This window comes from Cetorhinus maximus, chromosome 10 (genome assembly GCF_964194155.1).
Source record: "Cetorhinus maximus chromosome 10, sCetMax3.hap1.1, whole genome shotgun sequence".
NCBI classification, from domain to species: Eukaryota; Metazoa; Chordata; class Chondrichthyes; order Lamniformes; family Cetorhinidae; genus Cetorhinus; species Cetorhinus maximus.
Window position 1 is genome coordinate 133,298,583 of NC_135888.1, and position 27,285 is coordinate 133,325,867.

Sequence of the window (27,285 nt, forward strand, 5' to 3'; positions counted from 1 at the left end):
ACCTTTTAGCCCATTTCGATCCCTTTCCCCCCCACCGCACCCCCACTAGGGCCATCTGCCACTTGTTTGTCCTGCTTTCTACCCTTAATGTCCCCATTAGCACATTCCTTAGATAATATCACCACCGTCAACACCCCTTTGTCCTTTTGTCTACGACATCTTTGGCAATCTCTTCCTTGCCTCCACCTATCACTGGCCCTCTATCCAGCTCTACCTGTCCCACCCCTCTCTACCAGCTTATATTTCACCACATTTCTATATTTCTTTAGTTCTGATGAAGAGTCATACGGACCCGAAACGTTAACTGTGTTCTTCTCCGCAGATGCTGTCAGACCTGTTGAGTTTTTCCAGCTATTTTTGTTTTTGTTTCAGAATCAAAGATTTTTTGCCCCTTGCAATGAAGAGGCCCAATAATCCTGCCTTTAATTGGAAAGTCTCTTGTGCCTGGGCCTGTTAATTTGATGGCTGATGGACGAAAGGGTATTGGCTGAAGCTAGTTGAGATCATCTGCCAGTATGTTGACACCAGCTCCAGTATCGATTTTAAAGGTGGCATCAAAGCCTTGAATTTCCACTGTAACTGACCAATAGTCTGGACTGAGGCTATAACTACCCCTAGGAACTCTTGTAATTTTGTCTTTTTCTTGATGTCCCATTGCTTGGATGGAGTGTGTTTCATAAATATTTTCTTGTCTCCTACCTCAAATGAATTCATTTGGTTTGCAGAAACGCTTAAAATATCTTGTTCTGTCACCCAGGAAGCATTCTGCACCCACTGCTAGGCATTCCTGAGTTGGCTTCTCACGCCACAACGCAAGCATCACAAAATGGCTGCCTGTGTGGCGTTTCCTGCCCTTTTGTCCGGTTTGACGGGCTTTCGTGTGGGTGAGGCCGCTCTCCGTGGGCCTACCCAGTCAATGGAGCCTTGTGAAGTCCTGGAGTCACGCCTAATTCTCTACGCTCAGCCTGCCTTACATACTGGACCGCATGATCTAAAGTGAGGCCATCTTTGGTCTGCAGAAAGTCGGATAATTTTTCGTATTGGACGCCCACAACTATGCGATTACAGATTAACTCATCCTTCGGCGCCCCATATCTACAAGAACTAACTAGAATATAGGTCAGTTAGAAAGAACTCAATCAATTCCCCAGGTTGTTGGGACTTTTGGTTAAAAATGTGCTCGTCCTATTACTAGGTTTTGCTTCGGGCTATAAAGGCTCCACTCCCTGTCTCAGGAGAATGTCGTCTGTTACTGGACCTACAGCATAAAGAAAGTAACAGGCTTGGTGCTTCTGATCTTTAATGTGAAGGCCCAATGCTGCTCGATATCGAAGGAAATGGCCTTTCCATAACTCCCACTTCTAGTCTCCCTGCAGGTCCTCGAGGCAGTCAAACAGGCAGGACAGGGGCAGGGACTGCTCACCAGGTACGACCAACGTCACCTCTCTCCAGTGAGACTCCTCCTTCCATCGAGTCGTAAGTGGTTCCTTCAACAACACCGATATATTTTCTAGATTGATGCCTCCACTGCTGCCACCATGTTCTGTGATGTTCCTTCTTTCCTTAGACTCTAGGCATGGTACTTAGTTAGCCATAGCCATATTCTGGTATTTGCTTAACATTTGTTTATTAGTAGTACATCTAAAGAGGTTACAGAGTAGGCATGTTGCTCCTGGGCATGGTGTTCCAATCTCTCTCTTTCTCTCCCAGAGAGAGAGATAGAGAGAGACAGAGACAGAGAGGCTAACGCGTGACTGATTGAAATCAATGATACATCATCATCTACGTCATATATTAGCATATCCCTTTTCTTAACCCTTTGTACTACACCCAGGAGTATATCAATCTTTGTAGGGGTCTCCAGGGGTGTGTCAGAATTTCCAGGAGGTTTAGGGAGTGTGTCAGTATTTATATGAGGTCCCCAGCAGTGTTTCAGTATTTACAGGGGATCTCTGGTTGTGTATCAGTATTTACAGGGGGTCCCCGGGAGTGTGTCAGTATTTATAGGGGCCCCGAGAGTGTATCAGTACTTACAGGGGGTCTCCGTGAGTGTGTCAATATTTACAAGGGGTCCCCGGGAGTGTGTCAGTATTTATAGGGTGTCCCTGGGAGTGTGTCTGTATTTACAGGGGGTCCCCAGGAGTGGGTCAGTGTTTATAGGGAGTCTCCGGGAGTGTGTCATTATTTACAAGGGGTCCCCAGGAGTGTGTCAGTATTTATAGGGAGTCCCCGGGAGTGTGTCAATATTTATAGGGAGTCCCCGGGAGTGTGTCAATATTTATAGGGAGTCCCCGGGAGTATGTCAGTATTTACAGGGGTCTCTTTGTGTGTAAATTTTGTAGAGAAGCTTGACAAGCTTCTGTTGACAGCACAACATAAAGGTCCTGTAATTCTGCAGTGAAAGGGTTACATCAAACATGCTTGTCCTTTTTGTCTGTGATTGGCTGGCTCCAGCCCTGACTCACTTTGCTTTGTGTTTAAATAGGACGATGTTTTCTCAAAGCATCTGGACTCCTGAGTAACAGAATCCGGGCCAGTTACTAGGACATGACTGCTGTCTGTGTGTGATGGAGGGCTTCTACAAGCACGGGCTCCTGCTCTCACTCCTGGTTGGATGGATTCAGGCAGGAGCTGGGCAGGTAAAGGAGAATTTTACCAGGCACTTAATGGAGAGATTGTTTATCTTTCGCACTAATGGTTTCAACAGATAAAAATTGTGGAATTTTTCTAGATTTTTATTGTGTCATTTGGCTGTTTGTCAGGTTACACCCTAAGGTTATTAAGGGTTCGTTCTGAAATCACTAGGGATATGTGTCTATGTTTTAAATTAATTACATAATAGTATCAGGAAATGCAAATTGTCTTCTGTGTCTTATTTACCATTCCCAGCCCCCTCTTCCCTGCTCAGCTTTCCCACACCCATCTCAACCCCCTGAATGTTGCACACAGTTCCAAAAGCACCAGGAACACAATCCGCTCCATTCCCCTACCTTCCTCCCACTCGAAATGGCCATTCTTTGTGCTGATGGTGCAGATTGGCTGGCTGATAGACTGTGGCAGGCATTATAACTATGGACCCAGAAAGGACATGGAGTTTCCAGAGAGGCATTGGGAGTGAGAACCCTGGGTGATTTCTTATCTTATATTTCTTATTATGGTTCAATTTGGTGCCTTCTTGCCCCTGCCCCTACAGAGACCCTGAAGGACAAGGCACTGGGATCAGCCAATAGCCCAGGCTGGGACAATCAAGCCCAGAATCTCCCTTGTACTTGAGGCTCAGTTAAAGCCTTCCCAACTGAGAAAGAGTGCCTGTTGAATACCGGGAAGTAAATTATTTAATTGTGGGACAAACTGGTGCCGATTTGTTCGAGAGAGTTGTGCGCAGAATATTATTTTTTCCCTGAAACCACCCCTGCCAATGGCTGTTACAACTCTGCCAGTATTTATTCCATGTTTATACCTCTGTATTACACTCATTCACTCAGAGCTGAGGACAGAGCAAATTATAAACATGGGAACAGTATGTCCACAGAAGTTGTTTTCTGGCTCACCCACTGCTCCCAGTGGACCCAACTAGTCTAAGCCAGTGTTTATTCTCCACATGAGCCTCCTCCCACACTATTTTCTTCTTCTCACCACATCAGAGTATCCTTCTATTCTTTCTCCCTCAAGTGTATATCTAACCTCTCTTTAATTGCCTCTATGCTATTCACTTCAACCACTCCCTGTGGTAACAAGATCCGCATTCTAATCGTTCTTTGTGTTAAACAGTTACTCCTGATTTCACTATTGGATTTATTAAATACTATCTTATATTTATGGTTCCCGTGCTCTGGACCCTCCCTTCATATGGAAACATTTTCTCTGTGTCTATCCTATTAGACCCCTTCATAATTTTATAGCCCTCTATCAGATCAGCTCTCAGCCTTCTCTTTTCTAGAGAAAAGAGCCTCAGTCTGTAAAATCTTTCCTGATAGGTATAATCTCTCAGTTCTGGTATCATCCTTGTGAATATTTTTCGCACCTTCCCCAGTGCTTTTATGTCCTTTTTTCCAATGGCTCCCATTACATTGACACATATTTACTCAGCTTGTGTACTGGATTGAAATGTTGTAGGGTCCAATATCTGTAATTTCATTATTGCTGAAAAAAGAGACACCAAAGCTTTTCTTTTTACACACTCAACAGGACACTGCCAATAAAAGGGGAAAACAACAATTTATAACGTATGCGAAGAGAGTGCTGATTGGTTGGCAAGTGGACTCAGATTGGTAGAGGCATTGCCATGGAGAATGCACCAGTGATGGTGACTGACAGTTAACTGCCAAATTCCCACCTCCGTAGTACAGCACATTTCTGCCCCATCGCACACTGCCCCTACTGCTGAAACCATCAGCCGTGCCTTTGCTATCTCAAGTCTTGACAATCGTGCTCTCCTGGTCAGCCTCCAATCTTACACCCTCCATAAGTTGAGCTAATCCAAAACTCTGCTGCCCTTGTCCTAACTCGCACCAGGTTCCCTTCACCCATCACCTCTGCACACGCTGACCTACATTGGCTCCCAGTCTGACAATGCCTTGATTTTAAAATTCTCATCCTTGCTTTCAAATCCCCCAAGGGCCTCACCCCTGTAACCCCTTCCAACACTACAATCCTCTGAGGTCATCACACTGTCATTTTGTGCTCTTGTACATCTCTCGATTTTGATCATTCGGCCATTGGTGGCCGTGCCTTCAGTTGCCTAGGCCCCCAGCTCTGGAATCCCCTCCCTTATCCTCTCTGCCTCTCCATCTCTCTCTCTCTCCTCCTCTAAGACACTCCCTAAAGCCTACCTCTTTGACCAAGCTATTTGTCATCTGTCCAAATATCTCCTTAATGTGTTTCTATTAAAATTTTCCAATCATAGTCATAGAATCATACAGTCATTACAGTGCAGAAGGAGGCCATTCCACCCATCGAGTCCACTCCAGCTCTCTGTAGAGCAATCCAGTCAGTCCCACACCTCGCTCAATTCCCATAGCCCTGCTAATTTATTTCCCTCAAGTGATCATCCAATTTCCTTTTGAAATCATTGATTGTCTCAACTTCCACCACCCTCATAGGCAGCAAGTTCCAGGTCTTTACCACTCACTGTGTAAAAATGCTCTTCCCCTCATTCTGCCTGCATCCCTTGTCCAAAACCTAAAATCCATATCTCCTCGTTCTTGACCCATCAGCAAATGGGAACAGATTTTCTTTGTTCACCTTATCTAAACCTGTCCGTAATCCTGTACACCTCTATCAAATCTCCTCTCAACCTCCTTTGCTCCAAGCAGAACATGCTCAAGTTCTCCAGTTACCTTGAAGCTAATTTTTTTTATTTGATTATACTACATCAAAGGCACTATATAAATGCAAGTTTTGTTTGGATGGCAGGGAAATGGCAGAGGGAGGATGGGCATGTCAGGAGGCCCAATGGCCTGAGAGTGGGGGTGAGGAGGTGGGAGATCACATGACAAAAATACCTTGCAAGTACAGTGAACCAGAGTTTTCCACTCCCGTGGTGACATTTGGGTTGGAGGTACAGAAATGTTTCGATGATGCATTCAGTGTAATTAACCTGACCTAATTCACCCATAATATAATGAAAAACAGCAGGGCATTAAACCAGCAGAAACCGGGCCATTACTTCATACGTCAGACTGGTAGCTAGGCAATCAGGCAACAGGATTGAGACAGTTAGGCCCCTCATTGTTGCTGAATTATATCCTGCCTTGTTACCCAACCCCCTGCTGTTCTCAGCCTCTTGATAGATGTGGCTGTGAGGAAATACATTTTTAAAAATCTAGATCTAGGATCGTTCTCAAAACAAACAAAAGTTAGAAACATTCTGACTTTCAGTTTGTGCCAACTGTTTAATGATAAATTCATATTATCAGCAGTGAGCAAACAAACCCAGCATGTTTACTTTGTACAGCCAGGCTTAGTGCATCTCTGTTTCTGTTTTACCTTGTTCTCCCCCTCTTCTCACTCTCAACCCCCTTCCTTTCCCTCCCTCTTTTTTTCTCCCTCTTTCCCTGTCCCCTCCTCTCTGTTTCCCCATCCTCTCACCGCCATCCTCTCTCTATACCCTCCTCTCTCTCTGACCCTTCGCCCTTCCTCTTCCTCCCTCTTCTTTCTCACACTCTCTCCTCCTCACTCTGCCTCTCCTTTCTCTCTGTCTCTACTCCGCTCCTCTATCTTTCTCTTTCCTTTCTCTCTCTCTCTGCCGCCTGCTCTCTTCTCTCTTCCTTCCCCCCTCTCTGCCCCTCTTCTCTCTCTCCTTGCACTATCCCTCTCTCCCCCCACTGTTCCCTCTGTTTTCCTCTCTCCCATTTTTTCTTTCTCTCCTACCTCACTTTCTCCTCCTTTTCACTGCTCCATCACTCTTTCTCTCTCGCGCTGTTTCTCCCTCCTCTCTCTCGCGCTCTTCCTCCTTCCTCTTTAACTCCAGTCAAGGATGATGAATAGCTTCTTGATCCACTACTCAAGTTTATTGCTGGGTGTTTTCAACTGGGTTCCTCACTGCGATTTGTTGTTTGTGGTGTGAGGAGAGGACAAAATGGAATATTTCCCATGTGAGTGTGAAAGGGAAATGAAGTTTCTTGTTGGGAGAATGTTTGTCTAATCTCACAACTAAAGACTTGCTGACAAAAATCCATTTCTGTGCAGTCCCACCTCTGTGTGGTCATTAATCATTGACTAAATCAGACTTTCTTCCTTCAGGTAAAAGCAAAATACTGCAGATGCTGGAAATCTGAAACAAAAACAAAAATAGCTGGAAAAACTCAGCAGGTCTGACAGCATCTGCGGAGAGGAACACAGTTAACGTTTCGAGTCCGTATGACTCTTCAACAGAACTAAGGAAAAATAGAAATGAGGTTAAACCAGCTTATATTTCACCTCATTTCTATTTTTCCTTAGTTCTGATGAAGAGTCATACGGACTCGAAACGTTAACTGTCTTCCTCTCAGCAGATGCTGTCAGTTATGCTGAGTTTTTCCAGCTATTTTTGTTTTTGTTTTCTTCCTTCAGGCTTTGTTAAGGAACCGTCATTCCCAAATGTCTTGATCCAATAATTCCAGGTCATTTAGAAGTCCCTTCCAACTGATTCAACAGGATGCCTTAATCACCAATGTGCCCAAGAACGTCCTTGCCTGTAACACCCTGTCACAGGCTGGATGATGATGGATCATTTGTACCTTGGGACTCTCCATTCAGGAGCAGGGACAGTTTGATTGCCAGTGGCTCAGTGGAGAGCACTCTTGCCTCTCAGTCAGACAGTCATGGGTTCAACTCAAAGAGACTTGAGCACCTAACCCAGGCAGTGCTGAGGAAATGCTGAACTGTCGGAGGTGCCATCTTTCAGACAAGATGTTAAAGCCAAGATTGCGTTTGCCCCCTCAGGTGACGCAAAAGATCCCACGTTGGAAGAAGAGGAGGAAAGTTCTCCCCAGTGTTTTGGATCAGTGTGCTGGATTTTTATGTGCGTGTTTTTTGGCAGAGGGGCATGTAAAATAGGGAGGTGCCCACCACACAACCCTCCCGCCCACCCCTGAGCTATAACAGCCCGCCTGCCGTATTTAAATAAATAAGGGTCAATTTAGCTTGTTAACAAGCCAACTGACCCCGATAATATGCTGCCCACTCCATAAAATGGCTGTTAAAAAGTTTTTAACAGGTGGGAAGGAAGGGGGTGCTACCAGTTTTGGGAATGGACGTCCTAAGATAGTATCCCCCTTTCTTCCTATCCACCTGCTCTCCAAAACCCACCAACCCCACACCCCCATCTGCCTCCCTAAACTGGCCAAACACTCCCCTCCCAGCACCCCAGTTGTACCTCACTCCGATCGGCCGGCAGCTCCAGAGGGCGGGACTTCTTCCGCAGTGAGAAGCGGAAGTCCCTACTGCCAACCTAGTTTCGGGTTATGGCTGTGGGGTGGGCTGGCGTGGAGTGAGTCAGCTTCCCAGCCAACTTTGCTTCTGGAGAGTGGGGAGGGTGGGGTGGGGGGGAGCTGTCTGCCCCCCAAGCTCAAAACTTATCCCTCAACCAATATCACAAACAGACGAATTGGGCAGTATCGGAGGGAGCTTGCTATGTGCAGCTAGAAACTCTGTTTCTCACTTTGCAACATTGATTAGCTGTAAAACACTTCAGATCATTTTGTTTCAACTCGCACCATAGCAGATGGTGGTATTTGAATTCAATTTTTAAAAATCTGGAATTAAAAATCTGATGACCATGAAACCGTTGTCAATCGTCGTAAGAACCCACCTGATTCACAAATGTCCTTTAGGGAAGGAAATCTGCCGTCCTTACCTGGTCTGGGCCTACATGTGACTCCAGACCCACAGCAACGTGGTTGGTTGACTCTTAACTGCCCTCTGGAATGGCCTAGCAAGCCACTCAACTCTCAAGGGAAATTAGGGATGGGCAACAAATGCTGGCTTAGCTAGCGATGTCCATATCCCATGAATAAATATTTTAAAAATCATGAAAGGCACTTACAAATCTTAATTTTTAGGCTCAGTTCTGATTGGGACAGTGATTCCCAATTGACCTCGGTGTGTTTCTCTTCCATAACCAGTTCGGGCAGAACGGTCCCCAGAATGTGAGAAATCTGGATTCACTGACTTAAAGATTTAACTCTCATTTCTATCGTGCCTTTCACAACCTCAGGATGTCCCAAAGTGCTTTATAGCCAATTAAGTACTTTTGAACTGAAGTCACTGTCATAATGTAGGAAACATGGCAGCCAATTTGTGCACAGCAAGCTCCCACACAGCAATAAGATAATGATCAGAAAATCTGTTATTTTTTTAGTGATGTTGGTTGAGGGATAAATATTGGCCCAGGACACCAGAGAGAACTCGCTGGACTCTCCAGCCATGTCACTAGAGAAGAGATCATTACAATGATTCAAGAATAAATAGCAGCCTGCTTCTTCATTCTTCTGTTTGCTTCCAGGTTTCACACTGCAACAGCTCCATCCCTGGCTCCTTCCATGACAGTGGAGCAACCGTTATAGATGGGAACAGATATGTCTCCTTTAAGGAATACATTGGGAAAACCGTCCTGGTCCTCAATGTAGCCACATTCTGAGGACTGACGTACCAGTACGAAGGTGAGGATATGTTGCAGGTTCCTGCTCCATGGTGAAATTACATAGAACATACGTGCAGAAAGAGATCAGTGGCTGTGCCAGCATTTGTACTTCGCATGTACCTCCTCCAATCCTACTTCGAATCACCCTATCAGCTTATCCCGCCTCCCTCTTGTACTTATTGAGTTTACCCTTAATTGCATCGATGCATCCACACGGCAGCGTAGTATTCCAAGTTTTTTTTTATGCTGGGATGGAAACTAAAGCACGACACTGTTCGACAGTTTTTACACCTTGGTTGAGAGCGAGATCCAAGCCAAATGTTGCAGTCTATAGAATCGTGTGGCACAGAAGGAGGACATTGGGCCCATTGTGCCTGTGCCAGCTCTTTCGCCTTAACCCTGCAAACGTTTTGTTTTCAAATATTTATCTGCCTCCCTTTTGGAAGTTGCTATCGAATCTGCTTTCAGACAGTGCGTTTCAGATCATAACAACTTGCTGCGTTTAAAAATTCTTCTCACCTCCCTTCCTGGGTCCTGTTACCAATCCTCCAGCCAATGGAATATAAAAACAAAGCGCTGAAAAAAGGCTCAGCAGGCCTTGCAGCATCTGTGGACAGAGAAACAGAGTTAACGTTTCATGTCGAATATGACTCTTCTTCAGAGCAATTCTTCTATTCTGGCCAATGGAAACAGGTTCACCTTATTAACTCTATCGAAACTCTTTCAGATGCTGGGAAACTTAAGGTGAAACTGTATGAAACTCTGAGCCAGTCAGTCAGGCTTGGAACAAAAACAAAAATAAAAATACCTGAAAAAAACTCAGCAGTTCTGGCAGCATCTGCGGAGAGGAACACAGTTAATGTTTCGAGTCCGTATGACTCTTCAACAGAACTAAGGAAAAATAGATGAGAGGTGAAATATAAGCTGGTTTAAGGGAAAGTCAGGTTTGCAGCCTTTCCTCAGAATGACATTTACAAAACAAGAAGGGGAGGCAGTTGCGTATTGTTTACCACCTTTCTTCCCTTTACCTCTGGGCCTTCTTAACTCTTTTGTTTTTATATATGAGCTGCAGTCCCATCAAGGCACAAGGAGATCCACATGTGAAATTGAAACTCAAGCCTTTGACAATTGGTGCTGAACTCGCACCAGATTAAGCTGAGGGTGAATCTTCCAGATTGATTAGAAACGGGCCTGGCTCACTAATGTCCTACAGGGAAGGCCGCTTGCCAGTCTGGAGACACATGTGGCTCCAGTCCTACACCATCTGCACTCCGGAGGCATTAACGCTCATGAGGATGATACCAGAACTAAGCTGTAACTACCAGGAAAGACTCAACAGGCTAGGAATCTTCCTTCTAAAAAGCTCAGAGGTGACCTAACAGAGGTCTTTAAGATAGCTAAAGGGTTTGATATGATAGCATAGATTCAGAGAACATGTCTCCACTATGGGGTGTCCAAAACTAGACAAAAACCGTTGACATAAGATAGTCACTAGCGAATCCTATAGGGAATTCAGGAGGAACGCCCTCTTCCAGAGAGTGGTAAGACTGTGAAACTTGCTACCACAGGGCATGGTTGAGGCATTTAAGTTGAAGCTAGAAGGAGGAAGGGAGAGAAGGTTATGTTGATGGGAGTAGATGCTGTAAAATAGGAGAAGGTTCATAAAGCTGTTGGACTGGTTGGCCTGTTTGTGTGTTGTAAGCTCCTATGAAACAAGGGATGTCACTTTCCCAGTGTCAACCACATCCCAGATAACAAATTATAAAGAGGGAACTCTAATAGAATTGGTCAAAGTGAGAGACTTTGTGTTCGGGAAGTTGGTGGTGGGCAGGATGCTCGTTGAAGGGAGGGAAAAAGAGATCTTAACATTTCAAAAACAAATTTGCAGTGAAATGTAGTCAGAAGAAATGTCCTTTTCCTCTCCAGGACTGAATGCACTACATGAGGATCTGAGTTCACTCGGCTTCACAATCCTTGGATTCCCGTCCAACCAGTTTGGTAAACAAGAACCAGGGGAAAACAATGAGATCTTGCCCTTGTTGAAGTAAGTAGGCGACTCCCCCTCCCCGGCCCCCGTGCGTCAATCCGTGTGGCTGCCGGGATGGACTAACCTCGGAAAAGGTGCCACAGAACCAGGCATTGCATGAAGTGTCATTGTCAAGTGGGGGGACGGGTGGTGGGGTGGGGGATGTTCTATCAGAAACTTTGGGAGAGGGGTCAGAGGGTCTTATGTGGATGAGCAAGTTGAAGCCAGGCAGCGGCAAACTTTCATGCAACATAATTCACCATCACCAATGTCACAGCAATGTGAGGAGACCCCTGTATGTCCCTAGCATCCCCAACTCATTTAATCTCCTCCCACAGCCCATGTACACTCTCCCCCTATTACGGACCCTATCCACCCATTTAATTTCCAGAGGGCAATTTCTATGTAAATACCCCCTGAAATAATACAAATTATTAATTCCAGCCCATGATTCAGCCGTCTCCTGAAATGGATCTCATACTGAAATGCTGGGACAAGATTTCCCCAAGTAACTCCCCTCCCATAAACTGGTAGAGGATGGGTCCCTGATGGCTCAGTTGGAAAGTGCAGTGTGACTCGATGTTAATGACCTTCACTTTGTTACCCAGGCACAATGGTAGGGATAGTAGCATTAGCCTTAGTGATCCTGTGGTAGGGAGAGGAATAAAACATCCTGCATTCCTGCCCCTAGTCACTATTCAAGGATCGTGTGTTCACGCAAAAGGCGAGGGAATGGCTGGGCTGTAATGAAGCCCCCCAGGGTAGAACAGCCCACCAGCCCTCACCTTGGAGGAAGGTTTCTGGAGAGCGCCCATATCCGGCGGGAGAGACAGGAGCGGTGTGATTTCGAAAGGTTGCTGGGTGTGTCAGGGCTCTTAGTGGGCAATGCCACAGCTTCAAGCTCCAGCCCTAAATGTTTTCCTTTCGCCCCGACAACTAATTTGTTGCCATTTGGTCACAGGTATATCCGTCCCGGCAATGGGTTTGTGCCAAACTTCCAGCTGTTCCAGAAAGGGGACGTGAATGGTGAAAACGAGCAGGAGCTGTTCACGTACCTGAAGGTAAACAGGACACAGACTCTACTTAGTTCACACACGTTGCCCCTTATCCGCCCCATTGCAGACTTAGGCCCCTCCTACCCCAAATACTGTGGAATTAGTACTGAGAGGGTGCTGCACTTGTTGGAGGGTCAGTACTGAGGGAGCTCTCCACTGTCGGAGGGTCAGTACTGAGGGTGTGCCGCACTATCAGAGGATCAGTACTCAAGGGGCGCTGTACTGTCGGAGAGTCAGTACTGAGGGAGCACTGCACTGTTGGAGGGTCTGTTCTGAAGGGGTCCTGCAGTGTTGGAGGGCCAGTACAAAGAAAAGTGCTGTTTGTTGGACGGCTATAATTCTGAACACCTTTCACATTTCCCTGATGTATTTTCTACTTTGAGCAACCTTTTGCGCCTCCTGTTTATCAATTTTATCCCAGTCAATTTCTCTACCAACTCTTCCTTTACTCTGAAATATGCAGCCTCTTCTTCAGCATTCATTCAGCCTCTACCTCCGCATATTTGCTCTTTGACCTTGAATTGGTTCGATCCTTCCTTTTGACTAACTTTTCACTATATTTATATATTTTTAAAAGTTTTTTGTGTTCTATTTAGGCTAGCCACTAATTATTCTCAGACTCTCCCCTTGTTTCTTTTCATTCTTTTTCAAGCCCCACCACGTCCCTGTCCCCACCCCGGACATTCCACATTCTGCTTCAATCTCTACTTAAATATGAGCCTGACATTTATTAGAAGCCCCCTTTTACTCTTTCATTTTCACTTCTATATCTTAAGTCATCCAGGAAGCTCTAGGTTTGGATGTCCTTTCCTTCTTGCTCATGGGAATGCATCTGGTCTGTACCCAAGGTATCTCCTCCTTGAAGGTCTCCCATTGCTCATTCACTATTTTATCTGCCAAACTTTGGCCCTGGTCCATCTGTGTCATATCCCTGATTTTCACTGAAATTAGTCCTCCTTCAGCTGAGTATTTTCACATTCGGTAGTTCCTTGCCTGCAATGATCACTATTCCCCAAATGCTCCCCCACTGAAACATGCTCCGTATGGCCCATTTTATAGAATCATAGAACGGTAAAGCATGAAAGGGGTGCATTCTGCCCACCAACACTGCGCCAGCTCTTTCAAAGATCAATCCAGTCAGTCCTACTCTCCTGTTCTTCCCCATATCCTACAAGTCTTTTCTCCCTGAAGCATTTATCCAACTCTCTTTTAGAAGCTCCTATTGAATCTACATCCACAGGTATCTTAACAGGCAGTGCATTCCAAATCCTAACCACTCATAACATTACTTACTTGCTCCTCTATCTCCTTATTGCTATTTGTTGGCCAATAAGATATACCCAGGAGCACAATAACTCCTGTATTGTTCCTTACCATGTTCTTGTTTTGAACCCTCATATACATCACCCCTTTCTAGTACTCTAACAGGGGTGGTGGAAAAAGTATTAGTGATTAGCACTCCATCTTACAGAGGTAACACTACAGTCCAAGTGCACTGGTGATGAAGGGAGCTAATATCTAAGATGGTGGATGGGCTAGCAGCCATTTGGACTGCCCTTGAGAAGGCGGAGGTGAGCATTCTTCTTGAGCTGCTGTGTTAGGTGAAGAGGTTGGCTGAGCCACAATGAAGGAGTAGGTGAAACAAAAACAAAAATAGCTGGAAAAACTCTGCAGGTCTGACAGCATCTGCGGAGGGGAACACAGTTAACGTTTCGAGTCCGTATGACTCTTCTTCAGAAGGAGAAGGTGATGTGTGTCTAAGCTGCAACCTGGAGGAGAGTTTGGGAATTAATTGCAATTCCACGATGTTGCCTTTGTGGGTGTGGCGGGTTAGAGGTCACAGGGTAGGGGACTGCAGGTTGGGTGAAGATTAGTGATGACTTTCAATAATCTAATGGTATATCCTTTTTGTTATTGTTGCTTTGAGCAGAATGCCTGCCCCCCAGTGGGAGACAGTTTTGGAAGCACGAACAGGTTGTTCTGGCAACCCCTCAAAATCTCTGACGTCAAGTGGAATTTTGAGAAGTTTCTCATTGGACCCGATGGCAAAGCTGTCCGACGTTGGTTCCCTCAAGTCCCCCTGGCCGCAATCAAGGAGGATATCATCCACTACATGAGCACTCTGTCCGTTCAACAACAAACCATCTAAATGATGTTTGCAAAACTTTATTTTTTTTCCCCATATAATTATATGATGGTTTGAATTAGCTAAGTGAAGTTTGTCTATGTTGCTCCTTTCCATGCACCCCCTCATCTTACTATCACTCCTGCACATTCACTCCCCTCCCCTTCACGCTCCCAGCTCCTTTGCCCCCTTCCCCCTTTATTCGCCCTTCACTTCCTCTCACCTCATTCCTTTACCCCTTCATGCCCCTTGTTCCTTCCCTCTCTCTTTCTTTCCCTCCACCCCACTTCGCCACCTTCAGTCCTGCATCTTTCCCCCCTTCTCTCCTCTTCACTCACCTCCTCCCCCGTCACATCTTCCCCTCCCCGGCTCCCTCCCACTTACATTACAAGAACAATCAGAAACAGAAACTGTCAGGGGTTCTCATCAGGCCTATCATTGAAGAGGAACGTGGATCAGTGTTTCGTCTGGGGATCTGGGTTAGGCCCCTGTTGCTTGTAGAAGATTCCTACCTAAACGTTAAATCAATTTCTTTCCCACTCACTTACCTAACTTGAACCATCACAACACACGCTAGAACTGTACATATTATAGTTAATCGCCTTCACTGTCTGAGCTCTGAGATATCTCTTGTGGAGGAGGGTTAGGGGTGGAGAAGATGGGAAGAGAACTGCTGAATGATGATCAGATCTAAAAGCAGGCACTCCCTGCCAGGTCTGGTCTGAAACTGTGTGAAGGCAGGCTCAGCCCTTTAAGTGCATTCAGGCTGTCCCATGGCCTCACACAGAGCATGTTGTCTCTACCTATACAGCAGCTCCTGCCTGTCTGCCAGGGATATCAAGAAGTCATTGAACACACACACACACACACACACATATATAACAAATAATAAACTATCTTTCGCAAACTCTGTCTCACCTGGGTAATTTTTCCTTTGAAACTGCAGGTACCTGCATGATTACAGACTCCTGCAGGCACCGATCATCCTCTGGTATTCCACTTAAGCAGCTACGTGGGAACTCTGACAGTGGGGGCTATTTAACTGAGTAAAGCATCACATAAACACATTTACCTGCAGCAGCCACTGGATAGCAACCAGATTTAGGAACCCTGACTTAATGGAAGTTAACATAGAATTGTTAAAGGCAAATCATGATTGACTAAGGTGATTAAATTATTTGATGAAGTAATGGAGATATACAGTCACATGGTAGTAAAGAACATGAATCTTGCTAAAAAGAGAGACATGTTGCCGAAGCTTTTCATCTTGCACTCATCAGAGCAAATACGAGAATTCCAAATTTCAAACGATCACAACAAAAGGGTGCTGATTGGTTGCCAATTTGACTCTGATCGGCCAAGGCATAGCCATGGAGAAGGCATGAAGGAAAATTCTAATGTTAGATGGGATTCCGTGATTAGGCAGCACTTGCTGAACAATCCTGAATGCACTAATAGCTACACTAACAACCAATTTAAGGGAAGTTGAGCTCATAATGTGACTCATTTACACTTGCTAGAAGTGACATACATTCACATGCAGGGACTCATTCTCTGCAAACTAAAGGAACATGTTCAAACCTTGCACCTTCTTTGAATTACCCAGGAGCGTGGGGAGCCTATAGTTCCCTGTTTCTTTTTCCATGGCAGAACCTGAGCCACTCAGAGTCAACTTGCCAACCAATCAGCATCCTTTTCTCCTGCAGTATAAATTGTCATGATTGTTTGAAATTTGGCATTCTAGCACATGTCCCGATGAGTGCAGGGCAAAAGACCTCAGCAATATGTCTCTCTTTTCAGCAATATTCAAGTAACAGAGAGGGTTGATGAAAGTAGTGCAGTTGATGTGCTATATATGGACTTTCAAAAGGCATTTGACAAAGTTCCATATCGTTAACAGTGAACTAATTGAAGTCCATGGAATTAAAGAGACAGTGGCAGTCTACTTATAGAATTGATTAAGGGGCAGAAAGCAAAGAGTAGTGCTGAACATTTGTCTTTCTGACAGGAGGGAAATATACAGTGGTGTTCCCTAGGGGTCAGTATTAGAAACACAGCTCTTTAAGATGGATAATTGACCTGGACTTGACGACACAAGGTATCATTTCAAGGTTTGCAGATTCAAACTCAGAAATTAGGCTGCAGTGAATAGGGTAATAATAGACTTAAGGAAGACATAGACAGACTGGTGAAGTGGGCAGACAGATGGCAGATGAAATTTAATGCACAGAAGTGTGAAATGGTGTTATGTCACAGCGGATGGTAAATGCTGAGCTGTTCAAATTCCAGAGGGAAACATGAAACAACTGCCACAACTATTTTACAATTTGTATTTATTTCGAGATGTGTGTCCTGAATTCAGTAGTAATAAGACCACCAAGTCTTATAGGTTTCTTACAAAACTAAATTAAACTTTTATTAACAAAAAAAATGATTTTAAGCACATACATAGGTTTACAAATTACAACTAACTCCTAGCTTCCCTAGGTAATCTAATTCCCAGTTACACCTCCGTTAAGGCAACAGTAAAACACAGATTTTAAAAGACCCAGGCAAAGTAACATGATAACCTGAACATTTGAATTCAAAATGAGTTATCTTCACCTCAGTTCGTGTACACAGCAACTTGAGGCTGAGAAGCTGGGCGCTTTTCACACTTGTTAGATCTTAGAATTCCTTCATCTTACACATAACCTCATCTCCTTTATGCAGGTTTCTCCCTTTTTAATGTAAAGCCCATTGTGCCAATATGTCTTTTCGACTTTACTTTTCAAATAATAAAAATCTTTCATAGTACCAATTTTATCAGTAAGCTTTTGGAAAAATAAGCATACTGTTTGGCTTCTTCTGGCTAAGTGTAACATTTCACCACCTCTTTAGAAATTCAAATTACTCTGGTTTATCTAAAAATGCTAATTTTCCCTTTACACCTCACATTCTAAAACTTCGGCCACATTTACCTATTTAACATTTCAAACCTAGCTTTTCTTCTGATACATCAAAGCCTTCGGACCAGTTAGTCTTTAATTCAATTAAGTCCCCCCCCACACACACAGACACACACTATTCCTACCTTACAACAAATTCCAATAACATTATGAAAATTATTATATTTTCCTAACAATGGCACATTATGGCAGGAGAAATGAGAAAAGGTAATATGAATTGAACTGAATATTTCAAAAAGGATGCAGGAACAGAGGGACCTGGGAGGTGCACATTCACAAATTTTCCAAGGTGGTTCAGGACGAGTTGAGGAGGCTGCTTACAAAAGCACATGGCCTTGTACGTAGAGGCCATAGGCCAGAATGTTCTGGCCCCGTTGGCGTCAGGTGTGATTGGCAGGCAGTGGGGGTGAGGGGGTGGGGGGAGGGGGTGGTGTAAACAATATGGCGAGAAGGACAAAAGCCGGTTCATGTCATCGTGAAACCAGTTTGCGATCATCTGCTCCATCCATCGATGCTGGGCCGCGTTTCCTGTCGCCACATGTCAGGAACCTAATTTCAATCCTTTAGCATCTGAATATAAGCCCGGCTCACCAGAATCATCCCCCCCACGCTGGATCATCCGGGCATGTCGGGGTGTTTCACATCTGTACATAAAGTCGTGCAGCTGGCGAGCTGCATATCGCTTGGATGTTCGAGGTGTGTTTGCTTACCTTGCTTCGGGCAGCACTCGCAGTCATCAGCGCCAGGCTTCGCAGGCAGCACCGCATCACTTTTAGTGGGGGGGCTGATGGGCAGGTCTCTACCTACCAGACCAGCCGTAAGACGGGGGTGGCTTTTCAATAGCTGCAGGGCTAGGTCTTGCTTGGGGAAGGGGGAGAAGTGGCCTCAGGCAAGGGAAGAGGCTGTTGGGTGAGAACTGTACTGGGGAAGGGGGGGTATCCCAGGGTGTGTGTGGGGGCTGGGGGTACATGTTGATATGTGCAAGTGGTTGAGGAGGCAGTCTCTAGAGGAGATGAGGCCAGATGGAGATGTGAGGGTCTGTGAGAGAGAGTGAGTGGTGATGTCCCTTGAGCTGGCAGTGAGTGAGATGCCAGTGAATGTGTGATGGGCTTGTGAGTGTGAGAGTTTAGAATGATGAGATGGTTGCCTTACCCTGGTGGTATGGATGAGATCATTCATCCTCTTTCTGCACTGGCTGGCCGACCTCTTGTGTGCAGCGTTGGCACTGACCACCACTGCCACCGCCTCCCAAGCCGGAGTGGTGAGACTGATGGGCCTCCTGCGGCCAGAGTGGGGGGTAGAGGACATCGCGGCGAACCTCCCCGGTGTCCAGGTGTCCCAGGGATGCGTCACAGAATTGGGCAGCTGCACTCTTCTTGGCTTTAGAGGCCATATCTTCATCGGAGCAGTCTGGGCTACAAGTGTTGAAAAGTGTGCACACGGCTACAATTTAAATACGGCGCCTGCACGAGGAAGCGCTGAAGTAACAGCGTGGCGGGCAAAATCGGAGGCCGCCCACCAGCAAGATGGTGTGTTTCCTGTGGCTGTGTAATTAACGAGGTGGGACTGGGACGATACAGCGTGAAAACCTGCCACCCCGACCGACGGGTAAGACATCGTCCTTCCCGCCCACTACCGCACTTTGTGCAAATATCTGGGATGATACTGCCCAGAGTGTACAAAAGCAAGGAATTTATGCTAAAGCTTTATAAAACTGGCTCGGCCTATAGCTAGCGGGGACTACGCTTTAGGAAGAACGTGAAAACCTTGGAAAGGGTGCAGAAACGATTTACTGGGGTGGTACCAGAGATGGAGGACTTCAGTTCTGCAGATATACTGCAGAAGCTGGGGATGTTCTCTCCAGAGCAAGGAAGGTTAAGGGGAGATTTAATAGAGGTGGTCACAATCGTGAGGGGCTTTGATCAAGCAAATGAGGAACTTTTTCCAGCAGCATTAGTAACCATATTTAAGGTGATTGGCAAAAGAGCCAGGGGGGAGGTGAGGAGATTTTTCTTTTGTTTTATGCGAGTTGGTGTGATCTGGAATGTTCCGCCTGAAAGGCTAGTGGAAGCAGATTCAATAGTAACTTTCAAAAGGAAATCGGATAAATGCTTGAAGGGGAACATTTGCAGAGCTTTGGGGAAAGAGCAGGGGAGGGGGACTAAGTGTTCTTTCAAACAGCTGGCACAGGCAGGAAGGGCTGAATGGCCTCCTCCTGTACTGTATCATAGGAGCAAGAGTAAGCCCTTTGGTCAATTGAGCCTGTTCTGCCCTTCAAGGAAAATATTGCTGATCTGTGGCCTAACTTCATATACTCACCTTTGCCCCATAATTGCTTAATACCCTTGGTTAACAAAAATCCAAAAGTCTCACTTTTAAAATTGATCATTGATTTAGCATCAGTTCCATTTGTGGAAGAGAGTTCCAAACTTCTACCACCTTTTGTGTGAAGAAGTGTTGCCTAATTTCTCTCCTCAGAAGTCTGGCTCTAACTTTTAGACTTTGCTCCCTAGTCCTGGACTCCCCAACCAGCAGAAATCGTTTCTCTCTATTGGCCCTATCTGTTTCCATTAATATCTTGATAAGTTCAATCAAATCACCCTTTAACCTTCAGCATTCCAGGTAATGTTTAATCTTTCCCAGAAGTTCAAACCTTGGAGCCCAGGTACCGTTCTATTAAATCTATGTAGCACTCTCTCCAAGATTAATAAATCCTTCCTAAGGAGTGGTGCCCCAGTTGGACCAGTGTTCCAGGTGTGACCTAACCAAGGCTTGGTCTAGCTGAAACATGAATTCTACCCTCTTGTATTCCAATCCTCTAGATATAAAGGCTGGCATTCCATTGGTTACTTTCTGTACCTGTTCATGACATTTTAATGATGTGTGTAACTGGACCCTCACTTTTTCTTGCTTTTAGTCATTTATCAAGTATCCTGTTCTATCTTTGTTAGGTCCAAAGTGGATAAACCTCATTTCCTTGTATTTTAATCTATTTGCCCATTCCCATAATCTATCAATATCTCCTTGCAATTTTACACTTCCATCTACACCACCGACAATGCTGCCTTATCTTTGTGTCATTGACAAATTGGGATATGTGGCTTTCTATCCCATCATCTAAGTTATTAATAAAATATGGTGAACAGCTGAAGCCCCAACATAGATCCTGGTGAGGCACCAGATCCCGCCAATTCGAGTTCTTGCCCATTATCCCTACCCTCTGTCTCTCCTTACCCTCAGTCATATTCCTAACCAGGTCAATAATTTTCCTTCAATTCCATGAGCTCCAATTTCACCTAACAACCTCTGATGAGGTATTTTCATCAGATTCCTTCTGGAAGCCCAAATAAATAATTGGCTAGTTGGTCTATAATTCCCTAGTTCCCCTCTCTCACCTTTTCAGTCGCTCTGTGATTCTATTTTTCCAGCAAGATTCAGCCCGATGTTTATTAAACATGGGTCAAGATGCCTCGTTCACACTCAGCAGCCTCACTCCAGAGGGAATGGTGCTTGGGAGAGGGTCTAAGATAAGGCCGAGATCACACACTGGCCTGAAGTTCCCTCTGCTCCCGCCCTGCTCCATCTCCCTTTGATTACTTTGGTGAGAATTCCCTGCAGGGTGTAGAGGAGCAGCAGGTACTCCCTAAGCTCCCCACCTTTGCTGCCCCCAAACAGAATCAATGGGACTCTCCAGTCTCTGGGCCTTACCTCTCCCATAGCACTGAGGTTATTGCCCTTTGGGGCCTTGGCATTCCATGACATCCCAAACCATTTCCTGCTCCCATTTCTCCTGTCTCCAATGTCAGTGCTGGCCATTTGGGGTGGCTGTGTTATTAAAATGATGCCCAGGAACGAAAACACCCCAGACTCTCACACTGAGCACCCCAAGGACATTACCCACCCACCACCCACCCCCACAACATGTCCCAAATACCCAGTAAAATTCAGAGATAATATAGCAGACAAAATTGCTACTTTCAACCTCACAGCTCAGTTGTTCCTGTGTTCCTGCTGAGGCATCAGAAAGGATTTACGGACAGGAATTTGTGGGCTCCGTGATACGTCATTACCAAGGATCACACTTCCTTCCATTCCTGTGGCCTTCCGCAACTCATATCAGGCAACTGGCCAAGTCCTAAAGCACACCACGGACAGGAAGTGAAATGTCGACGCCAGGAAACATGATTTGCTTCAGGGTTTCCTAGGTCACCAAACACACCATGAAAACCCACTGCAGCCACTGTTTAAAAAGGGTTCAGAAGTATGCAACAAGAAAAGGCCATTCAGCCCATCAAACCTGCTGCAACGGCACAGTCAACCTACTCTACGTGGGACTCTACCCACCCCTAGCCCTATTCCTACAGTCCATGTACAATGGGTAGGACCATCAGAGTCAAACTCATCCAACGTGCAAATATACTTGGAGTCGTCTCCGACTTGCATCAGGAGTAGGAATCCTGACTGATCACCCCCCCCACTTTCTTGGGATAGGTGGGTGGAGACAGGGTATCTCAGCTCATTGGAGCACGCCTTGGCGCAGTCTCCTTCGTGCAGCCCTGTTTGAGTGTGCACAGAGTAAAGGAATCAAACCTTTTTTGTCTGTCCCCTCACTGAGCGGCCTGGATGAAGACTGGCTATAATACCTCCCCCACCACCACCACCCCTTGCCCCTCATAAAAATAATTAACAAGGGACCTCTCTGGGCTCCGAGCGGCCGCTACACTCATTCCAAGGAAAAGAAACAGACACCACATTCGATCGTGATTTATTATGAGTCATCATTCAACAATACAAGGGAAAAAAATTAAGGCCGTGTACAATTTTCAAACACCTCCTGCCCCGAGGTGGAGCCCATCACACTTTACACGTCTAGAACTGTTCCACTGGAAAACAGATACAGAAACATCCCAGGGACAGGCTCAGCATGGAAGGGGGTGGGTAGACCGAGGGGAAACAGCTCAGCGCCGCACGGTGAGCTCGGGACAAGCCACGTTTGAAAGGAAAGGCAAGGTGTCGAATTGGGGTACATCCAGGAAAACAAATCTCAGAGCGTGAGGTGGGTGAAAAGAAAGAATGTGCACTTATTTAGCGCCTCTCAGGACGTCCCACGAAAGCACGTTACAGCCAATTAAGTCACGTTGAGGGGTAGTCACTGCTGTAATGTAGGTAACACGGCAGCCAATTTGTACACAGCAAGATCCCACAAACAGGTAGGTGGTAATGACCAGATCTCCCGACTTTGTAAAGCAATGTAGTTGAAGGATGAACACACTGGAGGGGGAGGAGGGTAGAATCATAGCATTGTACCACACAGGAGGCCTTTCAGCCCATCCCCACCGTGTTCAATCTCTGAAAAGAGCTGACAATTCAGTCCCAAACTCCAGTTTTTGACCTACTTCCTTTTAAAAGCGATTATGGGTGTTAAAACTGGATATTCACAGATTAACAGCCCCATTTGGGGGCGGGGAGGGTCGATGAGAGGGAGAGGATTTAGAGGGTGGGGAGTGAAGTGAGGGGATGGGGTGGAGGGGAGCAAAGAGTGTTAAGCGGGTAAGGGGGGTGGGTGCAGGGATATAGAGCAGGGCAACTTTGAATCCATGAGTTATTAGAAGTGTGACAAATCAGCCCAGGTTTAAAATGCACAACATGAGGCACAGCAACAAGACCCGGTGGCGGTTGGGGGGGTGGGGGGGTAGGATTGGGGAATCCGACCACACAAAATGTTTTCAATGCTTTGTTGAAACAAAATGAAATTGGTCCTTGCCACACATGTAGCCACCTTGTCTTTATAAGTAATATGCCATCAGAATTCTACACTCACTGTTTTTAAAACTTTCTGATGTGCACGGTGGGGGGCACAGTAAGGGGATGAGGGCGACTTAGGAGGAGGTCACTCAGCCCCTTGAGTCTGATCCTTGCCCTCTGACGGGCTGACTGTCTGGAGGAAGAGTGTGTCAGCCACACTGACAATCAGGGGCCCCTTTAAAACGATGGGAGAATATTCCGGCATTTTTACACCCAAGTGTCTGGAAGTCGAATCCAGCTGGTCAGTCATGGGGCGGGAGGTGGAATTTGAAGAGAGCAAGGAGGAAATAAGTGTTGCCATTGTCACATTGTTAGAGAGCCTCAGGATGGGCAGCTTCAAGGGCAATCATTAAAACATATTTAAAGCATCTTTTCCCATGTGTCTTTACACCGCAAACGCTGAAAGCAAGTTGCCAACTCCCTCTGTTGTGTTGAACTTTTGTCTGTTCACACAAAATGGAGGCAACGCAGAACACAAGATGGAGTTCGGGCAGGCCCATCTGAAATGGCCGGGCGGGGGAGGGGGGGGGAGAGAGAGAGAGAGGGGGGCACGGGGGCTGCCCGATATTAACCAAAGGATCACCACATCCCCAACCCCAACACAACCCACAGTGTCAACCTGATATCCAGTAACATGTACAAGACACAGAATACATTGTAAAGCAACCTCAAATTCAGAATCCTTTGCAATCCACACTGCCAGGAAGGAAGGCGAAGTCTTGTTGCCTCGGGACATCAAACTCACTCGGAACACCGCACGGATCCCATCAGTTAACGGGGGGTCCTCTTCCCTCCCTCAATGCTGCCCTTTGCCAAGCCTGGGAGAGGTAGGTTCTGACGAAAAGGGAAAATCAAATCATCCATCAATACGTAGAATTACAGAGAATCTGTGGCACAGGAAGAGTCCGTGATGGCGTTCGGAATCATACAGCGCATACAGGTTGGTCATTCTGGCCCTTGTGCCTGTCCTGGCTCTTTGAAAGAGCGATCCAATTTAAAGTTCCACACCCCAGCATGATCTCCTATAGCCCTCCAATTAACCGGTGTGGAGTTGGGGGGGGGTGCAGGGAGGGAGGAGGACCTCCTCATGAACCTGCTCCTGGGCCCGGCCAAGTTGGCCGTCAACAGGTCCAGGCAGCGGGCGACTGAGGGGACCGTCCGGCCCGACTGTCTGTCCCTCTTCTGCGGCTATGTTCGCGGCCGGGTGTCCTTGGAGAGGGAGCACACGGCGTCCGCCAGCACGATCGAAGCCTTCCATGCCCACTGGGCACCCACAGGGACTGGGGAGTTTTACTGAACCACCTCCGCCCCCCACCCTTATCACATTTTAATTTGAATTTCGCAAGTTTCCTTTAAGATTTTGTCTTTCTTTTTGCAGTATCCCTTTAAGGGGCTGCCTCTTAATTTGTCCTCGTTTTGTTAATTTGTTCTAACTTACTCGCTCAAAAGAGTATAACCCTCGAATTAATCGCCTGCAGGTACATATCCAACTGCCTTGAGAAATTTCCGATGGAATCTAATTCCAAAATACTTTCACGTGGTACATTTCCAGATCTTAACAACTCTCCAAACAGAAATTTCTCACTTCCCCTCTAGTTCTGTCTTAATTCTATGCGCTCTGGTTACTGACCCACTTGTCAGGTGCAACAGCTTCTCCTTATTTTCTCACTAAAACCCCTAGTAATTTTGAACACCTCTTAGATCTCCCCTTAACCAACTCTGCCCTAAGGACAGCAGGCCTAGCCGCTCCAATTTCTCCACAAAACTGAACTCCTCCAGGTCACACATTTGAAGGGGTTTTAATTTAGGGATCCTTCCATTCTCCCTCCCTCATGTTTACCTAGTTTCCCTTTAAACACCTCTATCTTCAACCACTCCGTGTTAGTGAGCTCCACAACCTCGCCACTCTCTGGTAAAGATATTTCTCCTGAATTCTCTGTTGGACTTATTGGTGACCATCTTGTATTGATGGCCCCCTGGGTTCTGATCTCCCTCCACAACGTGGAAACACTTTCTCTCTATCCACCCAACAAACCCCTCCAATTTTATCTATCAGGTCACCCCTCAAGCCTTCTCTTTTCTAGAGAAAAGAGCTCCAGCCTGTTTTGATACCTGGCTAAAATGTGACAGGCATATCTTTACATTGGTAAATGCATTGTCTGTGTGTTGAATTCACTGTATTTCCATCCATTGTTTTATCTCTACCTCTTAGCCAATTTCGATTCCCCCCCACACAATAGGGCCATCTGTCCCTTGCTCATCCTGCTTTCCACCCTTAATGTCCCCATTAGCACATTTCTTAGCTGGTATCACCACCGTCAACACCTCTTTGTCCTTTTGTCTATGACATCTTTTGGTTATCTCCACCTATCACTGGCCCTCTATCCAGCTCTACCTGTCCCACCCCCCCTTCAACCAGCTTATATTTCACCTCTTTTCTATTTTTCCTTAGTTCTGTTGAAGGGCCATACGGACTCGAAACGTTAACTGTGTTCCTCTCCGCAGATGCTGTCAGACCTGCTGAGTTTTTCCAGCTATTTTCGTTTTTGTTGAATTCACTTGTTCCCTGTGGCTAAGCTCCCTTGGGTAGCTGTGTACAAAATGCAACATCCCGAGAGGTACTAGCAGGTCTATCCAGCTGCAGACGGGGTTAAATCTTACGTCCCGGGAGTGGGATTAATTGCATGGCTATTTTGATGAGCCAGCACTGACGCAATGGGCTGAATGGCCTCCTTCTGTCCTGAATGATTCTACCAGAGAGCCAAAAAAAATATATTTAAAATGGCTTTAACAGCAGCTGGGTGAGGATCAGCAGCCTCAACTTCAATGGTAATGGTTCAAGACTGGGGGGGGAGTGGGGGGGTGTTTTTCACACCTGCCCACCGCTGGGATCTTCCGGTCCCGCCGCTGGTCAATGGACTCCAGGCTGGGGCACCGCCTCACCCGGGGTGGGGGGGAGGGCCGGAAAATCCCGGCCCGTGTCTTTCAAACCAGAGCCCAAATCCGTGGCGATCCCAACGCGATCTTCCCGGGGATCGAGGAGAGCACGAGGTCGATTTCTGCCCCCAGTGTTGAGCTGTGGCTCCGTCGGTAAAACTCTCGACCCGAAGTCGGAAATCTGCGGGCTCACCACTCGCTCGAGAGGTTCAAGCACAAAATCTAGATCGACACACCCAGTGCAGGAGGTGTTCAGTCTGCTCTGTCAGAACGATGCAAAATAAATAAACCCACAGTCACTGTCGGAACAGAACAGTCAGTTTCTCCCCGGCGATCCGGGGCCAATGTTTATCCCTTAATCAACATCACTAAAACTGGTGATCGAGGTTATTATCACATTGCTTCTTGTGGGATCATGCTGTGCAAAAACTGGCTGCCATGTTTTCTACATTACAACAGTGACTACGCTTCATAAAGTACTTCTTTGGCTGTCAAGCGCTTTGGGATGTCCTGAGGTGGTGAAAGGCAATCTCTCTCTCAGTGTCTCTCTCTCTGAGTGTCTCTGCCTGCATGTGTGCGTCTCTCTCTGTGTGTGTGTGTCTCTCTCTTTCTCTGTGCGTGTGTCTCTCTGTGTCTCTTTTTCTGTGTGTGCGTGTGTGTCTGTATGCACACGTGTCATGAAGCTATTATGCATATATTTTGGAGAATATATATAATATAATTTAAAATAGAAGTTTAGTCTGTGGGTGTGTCTTAATTGGATTAAAGCCAGCTAGTCTGGGTGCTTTGATGGGTATTAGTTTTGATATGGAAGAGAGATAGAGTGCATTTGCATTTTTTTGAATAGAGCATTCAAGAAGTGGGGTGAAAACTGACACCCATCTAGCAGATACCAAGCAATATGTTTACATTACTAATAAAATCAGTACTATGAAAGGGGTTTTATTGTTAGAGAGGTTTAGTTCAGAGGTTGTTGATACAATGAGAATTAACATTCATAGGGACTGGTAGGTATAACTTCAGCAGTTTTGGGTGTGCAGGGCAGTGGCAATGTGAGATCAAAATGCAGCTGTCAGCCTCCAACTGGCTCCACAGGAACCAAAGTGAAAAGAACCTCATTTTGAATTTGTGAGGTGAAAATGCTTTGCCTGGTGTTTGGTTAACTCTATAGGTTGCTGCTGCCTTAATGGAGATTAGTTTGAGAATTTGTTGAAAGTTATGAATATATAACCTGTGTAAATGAATAAAGTGTTTCATTTAGTCAA

The 27,285-nt window shown here is 46.0% G+C and overlaps 3 protein-coding genes across 3 annotated transcripts in view; 1 reads left to right on the forward strand and 2 right to left on the reverse strand.

Moving 5' to 3' along the window:
* The window catches only part of LOC144686048 (protein NDNF-like), a 100,905-nt gene extending 98,402 nt beyond the window's left edge, over window positions 1–2,503 (reverse strand). The window contains exon 1 of the mRNA XM_078551201.1: window positions 1,443–2,503. The gene's annotated coding sequence lies outside the window, so the exon portion shown is untranslated. The remainder of the gene's footprint in view (window positions 1–1,442) is intronic.
* Window positions 2,490–15,237, forward strand: gpx3 (glutathione peroxidase 3). Its single transcript, XM_078551208.1, has 5 exons — window positions 2,490–2,639; window positions 8,987–9,143; window positions 11,051–11,168; window positions 12,112–12,211; window positions 14,136–15,237. The coding sequence occupies exons 1-5, from the start codon at window positions 2,568–2,570 to the stop codon at window positions 14,352–14,354; spliced, it is 666 nt and encodes a 221-aa protein (XP_078407334.1). The 5' UTR covers window positions 2,490–2,567; the 3' UTR covers window positions 14,355–15,237.
* A 6,796-nt stretch (window positions 15,238–22,033) lies between these two features.
* Window positions 22,034–27,285, reverse strand: part of tnip1 (TNFAIP3 interacting protein 1) — a 122,411-nt gene continuing 117,159 nt past the window's right edge. The window contains exon 17 of the mRNA XM_078551256.1: window positions 22,034–23,917. Within this exon, the coding sequence (XP_078407382.1) occupies window positions 23,880–23,917 (38 nt within the window). The 3' untranslated portion in view covers window positions 22,034–23,879. The remainder of the gene's footprint in view (window positions 23,918–27,285) is intronic.